At 33.2% G+C, this 10,932-nt stretch overlaps 2 protein-coding genes across 2 annotated transcripts; both read right to left on the bottom strand.

Moving 5' to 3' along the window:
• Nucleotides 1-2,781: 2,781 nt before the first annotated feature.
• Nucleotides 2,782-4,455, bottom strand: LOC125369450. Its single transcript, XM_048371881.1, has 3 exons — nucleotides 3,689-4,455; nucleotides 3,471-3,610; nucleotides 2,782-3,378 (listed from the first exon to the last, which is right to left on the bottom strand). The coding sequence occupies exons 1-3, from the start codon at nucleotides 4,167-4,169 to the stop codon at nucleotides 2,782-2,784; spliced, it is 1,218 nt and encodes a 405-aa protein (XP_048227838.1). The 5' UTR covers nucleotides 4,170-4,455.
• A 2,785-nt stretch (nucleotides 4,456-7,240) lies between these two features.
• Nucleotides 7,241-8,699, bottom strand: LOC8261714 (nicotianamine synthase). The gene has a single exon (XM_002533322.4). The coding sequence runs from the start codon at nucleotides 8,646-8,648 to the stop codon at nucleotides 7,794-7,796; it is 855 nt and encodes a 284-aa protein (XP_002533368.3). The 5' UTR covers nucleotides 8,649-8,699; the 3' UTR covers nucleotides 7,241-7,793.
• Nucleotides 8,700-10,932: the final 2,233 nt, after the last annotated feature.

Raw genomic sequence — 10,932 nt, 5'->3', positions numbered from 1 at the left:
AAAGAAATAACCTAAGAATTAGGTTTTCATTATTATATTCTGATATAAAAAAGAAATACATCAGCCTTATATTTATACTTATATGTAAGACTTTGATAGAAACTAAATAACAAACTCTTAATAGCTAGACTCTAAATTTAAAAGATAAATACTTATCATATCCTAACAACCCTAACAACTCAAAAATCTCAACACTCCTCCTCAAGTTGGTGCATAAATATCATACATGCTCAACTTGCCTAGACACTTAAAGAACATGTGACTCGAGACTGCTTTGGTAAGGATATCAGCCAACTGATCTTCAGAACATACTTTAGGCAATTCTATGATATTCTCATCCAACTTCTCTTTGATAAAAAATCTGTCAACCTCTACATGCTTTGTCCGATCATGCTGTACTGGATTATAAGCTATATCACGTGCTGCTTTATTGTCACAATACAATCTAACCGGTCACGCGTAACCTAAATCTTCCAAAATTTATTTTAACCATAAGGCTTCACACACACCAATGACCATTCCTCCGAACTCACCGTGACTAGACCGGCAACAACATTTTGCTTCTTGCTTCTCCATGTCACAAGATTTCCATCCACAAACGAAAAATATCCTGCAGTTGATCGCTCATCATCGATTGATCCAACCCAATCAAAGATCAGTGTAAACCTCTATGTTTTGCCAATCCATATGTTGAGTGAACAAAATTCCTTTTCCAGGTGCAGACTTCAAATACCGTAAGATTCTTATGACAGCATTCATATGTCTTTCTCCAGGATTATGCATAAATTGGCTAACAATACTCAAAGCATACGCAAGATCAGGTCTTGTGTGAGCTAAATACATTAATCTTCCTACAAGCCTCTGATATTTTCCTTTATCAACGGGTACTTGGTCTACCTCAATGCACAACTTCAGGCCTTCCTCAACTAGTGTGTCAACTGGTTGACATGCTGACATTCCAGTTTCATGCAATAAATCCAATGCATACTTCCTTTGGGACAGAAAAATTCCTTTCTTTGATCTTGAAACTTCAATCCCAAGAAAATATTTCAAACAACCCAGGTCTTTCATTTCAAACTCTTTGGACAAGTATTCTTGTAATGCCTTCCTCTCTTCTGGATCATTTCCTGTAACTACCATGTCATCCACATAGATAATGAGAGCTATGATCTTCCCATTTGCCTTCTTTATGAATAAGGTATGGTCTCCATTACTCTGATGATATCCAAAAGCTTTCATAGACTTTGAAAATCTCCCAAACCATGCCCGTGGAGATTGTTTCAGTCCCTACAATGATTTCTTCAACTTGCAAACTTTCATATTCTGCATTGTTGACATACATCTAGGTGGAAGCTCCATATAGATTTCTTCAGATAATTCACCATGTAAAAAAGTATTCTTAACATCAAACTGCTGTAATAACCAACCCAAATTTGCAGCCAAGGATAATAACACTCCCACAGTACTAATTTTAGCTACAGGAGAGAAGGTTTCAGTGTAATCAATCCCATAGATTTGAGTGTATCCTTTTGCTACCAATCTTGCTTTGAATCGCTCGATTATGCCATCTGCTTTATACTTTATGGTGTAGACCCAACGACACCCTACTGGTTTCTTTCCTGCTGGACAATCAACAAGCTCCCATGTTTCATTCTTTTGCAAGGCTTTCATTTTATCGTTCATTGCAGCTTTCCATTTTGGATCAGATAAAGCCTCCTGTACACTGTTAGGAATAGATACAGTAGATAATTGATTTGACAGTGACTTATTTGATTCTGACAGGTTATGATTCGACACATAATGACTCATTGGGTATTTAACTTTACTAGAAATTTCAGGCTCATAACTAAGTTTAGGAATACCTCTGGTGGATCGTTCTGGTAATCTTTTTCTAGGTGGATCGGGTTCAAGAATAGGAATATCTTCAGCAGGTGATTGGCGTGGTATTTCAGCTTGGGATTCAGGGTCTTCTTCACTTGAGAACTCTTCTTCAATCGATGGAGTTAGATCTTCTTGCTCAATACGTATCCCATGATTTTCTTAATGATCATCAACACCATTATCAACCACTTCATACTCCTCCTGAAATTGATAATCTAATGTCTGAATTTCTTCATGTCTCTCCTCCGGAAATTCAGACTCAAAATACATCACATCTTCATGAAAGACTACATCTATGGATATGAACATACGTCGAATTGGAGGATGATAACACCTGTACCCCTTTTTATTTGTTGCATATCCAAGAAACACACATCTTATTGCTCGAGGAGCAAGCTTATGGCAGTGATGTTTATGAATATGTACAAATACTACACAGCTGAAGACACGAGGAGGTAAGTTTGATGTTGATGGAGCAGTTGTAGTATCATTAAGAACCTGAAAAGGTGTATGAAAATCAAGAGTCCGTGAAGGACTTCGGTTAATTAAATATGCAGCAGAAGTAAGAGCTTCTCCCCAATATGATAATGGCATTTTTGCATGAAGCAATGAGGCACGAACAACTTCTAGTAAATGCCTATTCTTCCTTTCAGTTACCCCATTTTGTTGGGGTGTATAAACACATGTACGTTGATTGAAAATTCCATTTTCTTCCAAATAATGCTTCAATTCAGAGTTATGGTATTCACCACCATTATCGTTGCGAAGCACTTGAATATGTGCATTATATTGAGTCTTAACATGTGTATGAAATTTCTGAAATAATGCACTCACATCACTCTTAGATTTCATTAAGCACACCCAAGTCATCCTTGTGCAATCATCGATAAAAGTAACAAACTAACGAGATCCCCCCAAAGTTGAAATTTTAGATGGACCCCAAACATCAGAATGAACAATCATAAAAGGTAAATTACCTCTATTAAAACTTAATGAAAAAGAGCTTCGATGACTCTTGGCAAGTTCACAAACATCACAACGAAAAGTGGAAACATCAATGTTGTTAAACAAACCAGGAAATAACTTTTTTAGGTAGCCAAAAGAAGCATGCCCTAGTCGTCTATGTTGTAACCAGATTTCTGCTTCATTTTTTTCCTTCTTTGGACCATCCATTGCAAATGCATGATGCAACTTGGAAGAAGTATTCGATTGCATGTCCAAGTAGTACAAATTCCCTCGCCTAATACCACAACCAATCGTCTGCTTCATTTGGATATCCTTAAAACAACAGAAATTGGGCCAAAAAATAACAATACAAGAAAAAGCTGATGTTATTTGGGAAACAGATAAAAGGCTGTAATTTAATGATGGAACAATTAAAACTGAGTCTAAATTTAAAGAATTAGTGGCAGTAATAGATCCCTCTCCAATAATTGGAACCTCATTACCATTTGCTATCAAAACAGATTTTTGTAAGGATGGTCTAAGTTTCTTAACCTGTCCAGAATCAAAGGTCATATGATTTGAAGCACCAGAATCAATTATCCATGTATTATCACAAACAGATGTAGAAATATTAAACACCTTACCTTCCTTGTGGTTGCTACTAATGTTGAAGTTGATTCAACATTGTCCTCACTTGTTTTGGTTTCAGCAACAGCGGAAATCAGGAAATTCTTAGCTTTCCTTCTTTGTGATCCTCGATTCTGATCCCACCAATCTGGATAGCCTACAAGCTCAAAGCAACAATCTTTGATGTGGCCTGACTTATTACAATGAGTACATTTTTGTATGGACTTTCTAATACCAATAGATGTCTTTGACTTGTTGCGAATCACCATAGCAGCAGCATCGGAGTCTCCATAGTCTCCTTTTAATGTTACACGGCGGTTCTCCTCTCGTCGAATCAGGGCATAGCTTTCTTCTAGGCCTGAAGTAGACTCCTGACGTAGGATTTCTCCGCGAACCTGCTCAAAGTGATCATCCAGTCCAACTAAAAATATATGCACCCGTAGTCGTTCAATAGATTTTTTGTACACAACCACATCATCAGGATCCTTCATGACCACTTTGTCTCTGTGATCCAATTCCTGAAAAATTACAGTTAGTTCTCCATAATATTCAGAGAGAGATCTTCTATTTTGTTTGGCTGCAAATGCTTTCTGGTTTAAGGCGAAGAGCTGCAACTCATCACTGCCATCATAGAAAGCTTTTGATAAAGCAGTCCAGATTTCATGGGCAGTGGATAAGCGTAAATATCGCTTCATAATCTCTGGACTCATAGACATTAGCAGCCATCTTTTCACCTTTTGGTTTTCAGCATATCACTTTTCATACCCATCCTCTGATTCAGCAGGTGGTTTTATTTTTCCCCGAATCTAGGAAACTTTTCTCTTTCAGCAATATGCATTTCCATTAGTTGAGACCATACATCATAATTTGATTCTGTAAGCGTAATTCCTGCATTGAATGCTCCTTCAGATTGAATGATAATAGGTTTCGATCCAGATGGTTCACTATCTCTACCACTCATGTTGTTTTAAGTGTTTCAAAGCCTTTTCTTTTTTTTGGTAGGCTCTGATACCAACTTGAAAGAAATAATCATTATTGTATTCTGATATAAAAAAGAAATACATCAGCCTTATATTTATACTTATATGTAAGACTTTGATAGAAACTAAATAACAAACTCTTAATAGCTAGACTCTAAATTTAAAAGATAAATACTTATCATATCCTAAATTTAAAAGATAAATACTTATCATATCCTAACAACCCTAACAACTCAAAAATCTCAACAGTCATCACATATTTATATAAAAAGATAAAACAAAGAGACCACTTATTAAATTTATAATGTCTTGAAACTAGTTCCCATGAGATATTGTCCATTTTTCTCATTCGAGAACTTTGAGGAGGTCACCCATCCTAAATTTTTTTGAAATCAAGCACATTTAATTTTGGAGTTCTTATAACTCCACAGTCAAACAACCAAACAACATTTCACGTGATTAGTTCCACCTCTTTATATATATGCTATCAACCATTCTCCGCCCTGTTTCGATCTGCAATCTGATTCATTGATGTACCCTTGTACCTTAGAGTGCTGCTATCCTAGAAGCCTGCTAGAAGCCGTTTCTTGTCCAAGCATCCTATCCTTACCTCGACATCTACTTCTCGTCCTCATCGAACTGCTTCTCTTGGCCAAGCTGTCACATGCCCACCAGCTGCATCCACTTCCTGCTCTCATCGGATCGCTTCTCTAGGTCAGGCTATCATATGCTCACTAGCTTCTGCCTGGTTCATCCTCGAACCACACATCTACTAAAGGGGTCTTGCTTTGATACCATTTATAACGACCCGGAACCAGATCAAGTAAGATATTTTGTCCGCTTTGGCCTCTACTAGCCTCATGGTTTTGTCCCCTTGGCGGATTCGAGAACTTTTCGAGAGGTCATTCATCCTGAAATTTTCAGGAACCAAGCACGTTTAATTTTGGAGTTCCTATAACTCCATAGCCAAACAACCAAAAGTCGCCTCATGTGATTAGTTCCAACTCTTTACATATATGCTATCAACCATTCTCCGTCCCGTTTTGATGTACAATTCGACTCATTCATGTATCTCTATACCTTAAAGTGCTCCCATCCTAGAAGCTTGTCAAAAGCCACTACTTGTCCAGACATCCTATCCTTGTCTCAGCGTCCACTTCCCGCCCTCATCGGACCACTTCTCTAGGTTGGGTTGTCACATAATTAATTATATTATTTAATTATTATTTTAATTTATATTATTACTTTAAGTGTATTATTATTTTTAATTTTCATTATTTATATTTATTAATTTAATAATTATATATAATATTTCATATACATAATTATAAAACTTAATTAATATAAATAAAAAATTAAATTAATAAATATAAATAAATATACTTAATGAATAATAAAATTTATTAATAAAATAAAAAATATAATAAAAATAAATACAATATAACAAATATTATAATTAATCTAAATAATATGATCATAATTTAGTTTAATTATTATTATTAAATTATTATTATTATCAATTTAGTTAATATTATTACATTATTATTATTAGAATGTAATTCTAAAAACTAAAATAGAGACCACACTATTGGTCTCTAATTCGGAGACCACAAAATTGGTCTCTATGTTATAGTTAAAAACTTAAGCTATTGATTGACGCATAACTTAGCAACCATAGTCCATAGTTTCTAAATCAGAGACCATGATAGTGATCTCTAAAATGGTTGCTATTTTATCCATTATTAATTGGCACCCAGATTAAAAGTCACACTCTGTGGTCTCTAGTTTAGGACCATGCACGTAGTCGTTAAAATGGTCGCTATTGTCCCTGACATTTTTCTGGAAGAAATTAGCGATTACTTACAGACCATATCTAGTGGTCGCTAATAGTATGGTCGCTATGTGATTTTAAATTGAAAAAAAATAAATTTGATCTCCAAGTGAAAGCAAAGTGGTCACTATACGATAGCTAAATTGCGACCACTTTGGTATGGTAACTAAAAGTGGTCTCTAAATTATTGGTTTTTTTTATAGTGTTATAAGTTGTTGTAATCTTGGTAGGAAAGTATCTTTTTTTGAAGGAACTTAATTAAGCAATGGAAAGTCCAATTCTCATTCTGCCTCCTAAGTTACGACTGCAAAATTCATATTTTCATAACCGTTTAAGCAGAGGCAAGATCACGACCGCGAATGAGGAGATCGCGATCGCTAGAAATGTAAACTTGAAGGCACATAAGATAGCCGCCACCAATTACTTGCTTTTTTTTTTTTTTAACACTCTTCCTTCTTTTAAAATGACAAAATGCTCGACCAAAAACAAGGCCCTGCTGCAGTTCATTAAAACAAAAAATAAGAAGCAAATGCCCTTCCAATTAAAGATTAAGACTAGACTCCCAAGAATGAGGCCTTGGACAATACAATTTAATTGATGTTACCTGAACCCCAAAACCTAGCTAGAAAACATGATCCCATTTAGGGATGTAATTGGACATAATTGACTTGGAAAAAAAAAACATTTTTAATAGTATTTTTTATTTTAAATAGTGTTATTTCAATAATAAAAAATATTTAAATATAAAAAATAAAAAATTAGTTTATAATGAAGTTTTTATATTTTATTTTATATTGTACTTGTTTTATAAGTATTAATAGTTTTTCTTTTCTTTTTTACATTTTAACAATCAAAGTACATAAAAACCTATAATGCATTTATTTAAATAAATAAAAAATAGAGTTTGACTCTCTAAATATGGAAAAAATATAACATATTTAAAGAGTGCATTAAAAATTCTCTGAATCGATCGTTAAACTCAATTTTATGGACTACTTGAGCTCAACTTTGATAAATTTATCTCTTATATAGAATTTTCTTTTTAAAATCTACAAAATAAAGTTGAATAAGATTAACACTAAATCTATTGAAGTATAAAATAAAATAACATATGACAAAATAGTAAACATTTAATTATTTTATGAGATTCGAAAATTATCACAAAAGCATGTTGACAACCTAGTTAGTAGTAATTCAAATTTAATATGAAATAATTCAAAAGTTAATTACAAGCAGCTTATAAGCCAGATCAACTCATCTAAATCCCCAAATTTAGGTAATCACTTCTTATAGTATCAATCACCAATATATAATACTCCCAAGAAAATTTAAAATGACAAGTGAAAAGCCAAAAAACAATAAATGGAAGAAGTAAAAAAGAACAAACAAAAAAACAACACAAGCTCCGACATATTATCAATGAGGATGAATTATAAAACTAGAGCTAGTATCTCTCTAGCTGGTTATCTTCATCAACTGGCTGCAAGAAAAGAGAAACCACACTAGTCATAATCCCTATAATTGAAACTTCAAAAGCTTGGCTTCCTTGCAAGAACGACTGAGTTGATCACATCGTTAGTGGGGTGGAAAATGGAGAGAACATCAAAACCAACCAAGTCTTTGTCATCAATAACAGGGTAAAGAAAAGCTCTTGCACCATTTGCACTTCTCACCAGCAAAATCCCTCCTTCCTTCATATATTTCCTTACATGTCCAAGAATCTTCACTTTCTCTTCTTTGCTCATCCCAACCAAAGCTGCCAGGAATATGCAGTCATATTCTCTTAGCTTCTCTTTCACTTCCATTACATCACATGTTTCAAACTTCATTCTCTTCTCTAGATCACTATCAGAACCCACAATCTTGCGAGCCACATCATTAGCAGCCTCGTCGATATCAAAATTGTCGAAGTGAGTGGATCTCAAGTGATGGGTAGCCATTACAATTGAGGTCAGAGGCATTGGACCTGATCCTACAAAAGCCACCTTCTTAGGTTGGACGATTCCATTTTCGCTTAGAATGCTATATTCCAAGTTAGCAAGCTTGACATAGTTGGCATAGTAAGGAAACAGATTAACGTTGGCTAAAGGTTGAGGGATTTTGATCAAGAATGTTGCGAACTCAAGCTCCAACAGACCTTCAGCTCGGCCGCAGAGAACAATGAGGCTTTTGCGCATTTCTTGGGCTTCTTCCGGCAAGGAAGTGATGTCTATAGAAGAAGGGAGGATACATAATTTGACAAGGTGAGAGAAGAGGCCATTCACTTGCTTGGAAGGTCTTAATGAGTCAAGCTTGGATATGGCACCATGGATTTGCGTAATGCTAGCAATGAGCAGCTCGGCAGGAATTTGGCTGTCGAAGTTGGTGTTTTGAAGGGAAGCCATTGGTAATGAGCTGAGTATGATATTGTACTTGAAGGTGCTAGGTAGTGGGCGTGTGTTATGGAAAGGCCCCTGAGCTAAAGTATTTATAGGTGAAATCAAGCTCATTCTTTGACATTTCGTTTTCAATTTCTTTTGGTCTAATAATTGGTAGCAGTTTAGTGTTTGAGAATTAATAAGAAAACCCAACAAAATTATATTCATATACAATGAAGAAAGTCTCCTGTTGTCAATAACAATAAGAAAGTGTGGTGTTCCATGCCATGGGATCCAAGAAGTATATGTCAATTTAGGACATTGTCATTGTGTTTTATAAAATAGAAAACAAAACATATAGGATGTCAAGATTGTTAATTTTCAATATGGACTAATATATTTCGCTTAATACAACAATAAGCTAATATGGATGATCAAATATATAATTCAATTTATCATGCCTTTATAAAATTTGATTTAAGCCACAAGTTTCTTGCTAAATCTTGATATTTGGACTTTTTGTATTCCATTTTAAGTATGGCTTGCACTCTTTTTTTGTTTTGAGATCTTATTACTTCTAGTTTTACTTGGTAAGGTGTTTTAATAAAATTTAAAAACGTATTAGATAAAATGATAGAAGCCTTTATTAATTTAACTAAAATATTAAGTTTAAATCTTGAATATATAATTATATAAAACTCTTAAAATAATATTTTACAATTCACACGAATACATTTTAGATTCTTATATTTTATACAATAGTATTTATTTTACTTGATATATGATAGTTTTTATTTCTGAAAAGAGAAAAGTTAAAATTTAAATTTATGGTGACAAGAAATATTAATTTTAAAAGAAAGTATACTTCTCAGAATTATAAAAAGTTTAAACGAAAAAATGATAGTTTTTTTTTTCTTTTATACGTATATTCAGAGTAAATTCAGAACATATTAAGTATGATTATTACGGATGGTAAAACACTCTAGATCTTAGTTAAATTAGACAAATTTCTTACCATCTCATTTCTGTACTCTATGAAGTTTATGTTGAGTTTCATAATGGATTATTGATTAAATTATTTATTTTTATGATTAATTTTATTGCATCTAATTAAGATTCAAACTCATAACCTGGTATCTCTGAAAATAACCTCAACTCTACTGAGCTAAAAGGCAGTAGTAAATGAACAAACTCAATTCTATGATTGCCACCGGCAATTAATTCTCCATCTTTTAATGGGAAAAAATAAATAAATTTAAAATGCCCATAAGGGAGTTTGGGTATTAATTTAAATAAGAGGTCAACAAGGTAATAAAAATCTTAACTAAATTTCTTTTTCTTTTTAGAGAAAGGAATTCTGAGGCTACTGATTCCTTTTACACACTTGATGTCGTGTGGTTCCTAATTATGATAAAATCAGATCCGAGAATTGATTCATGTTCACACTTCATCAAATATATTAGCAGTCAAAGATAATAAGGCATGAGACATGCCACAGTGGATCCTAATTCTCTATACTTTTCGTGTGGATTTATTTTAATTTCTTTCTTGTTTATTTTAATAACTTATTTTTATTGATAACATTAAAAAAAAAAACACAAGTTTAATCGATTAAGAAAAGTTGGAATACAATTCTTGGTAAAAGAATTAGTAATACCACTAAATTTAAATAATTAGTTCTTTAAATAAAATTTTTAATATTTTTTTAATTAATAGAAAGCTCAATAGGTTGTGGACTATACAACAGAAAACAACTATTCTTTTATACTCGCCGTAAAGGTGAAACCCCACCTCTAAAAAATAATCGTTTTTACCGCTTAAGTTCAATATGAAGTCTAAATTTCTAATATTTATAAACTCTATGTATTGTATAGTTATATGATAAATCATAAGAAATGAAATTATATTTTTATGATGATTTATATAAATTCATGCAAATTATATAAAAATAAGTGTGATGAGTTGATTTTAGTACTAAATTGTTAAAATATAAAATCACAAAATATTATTCAAATAATATATATACTATATCTATTTCCCACTGGTGTTAAAACTAATTTAGGAATCTAAAAACCAAACTCTTTTATGTCAATTACTTTGGAGTATTATGATTCCTCAAAGAGCATATGGGTCGCTATGAATTAAAAGCAAAAGAGAGGTCAGACTTCTTTGTTCTATTCTGATGTTGGAAGGAAGTGGACTTGATCAGCAGCAATGAACATGGATATTCTGCCCATACCTAATCACCATTAATTCTCACAGTCCGGCCTCCCTCTCTCTCAGTTTCACCTAGACTTTTATTTTCTATTAA

This window comes from Ricinus communis, chromosome 3 (genome assembly GCF_019578655.1).
Source record: "Ricinus communis isolate WT05 ecotype wild-type chromosome 3, ASM1957865v1, whole genome shotgun sequence".
NCBI lineage: Eukaryota > Viridiplantae > Streptophyta > Magnoliopsida > Malpighiales > Euphorbiaceae > Ricinus > Ricinus communis.
This window is presented reverse-complemented; position numbering and strand designations above follow the sequence as displayed.

Bases quoted from the DNA above. Each gene is read 5' to 3' on its own strand.
- LOC125369450 (XM_048371881.1), bottom strand. From the start codon at position 4,169: ATGTCTATGAGTCCAGAGATTATGAAGCGATATTTACGCTTATCCACT. The intron at 3,611-3,688 runs GTATTAGAAAGT...TTGAGCTTGTAG, and splicing joins CAAGTCAAAGACATCTATTG to GCTATCCAGATTGGTGGGAT. The intron at 3,379-3,470 runs GTAAGGTGTTTA...GATTCTGGACAG, and splicing joins TAGTAGCAACCACAAGGAAG to GTTAAGAAACTTAGACCATC.
- LOC8261714 (XM_002533322.4), bottom strand. From the start codon at position 8,648: ATGGCTTCCCTTCAAAACACCAACTTCGACAGCCAAATTCCTGCCGAG.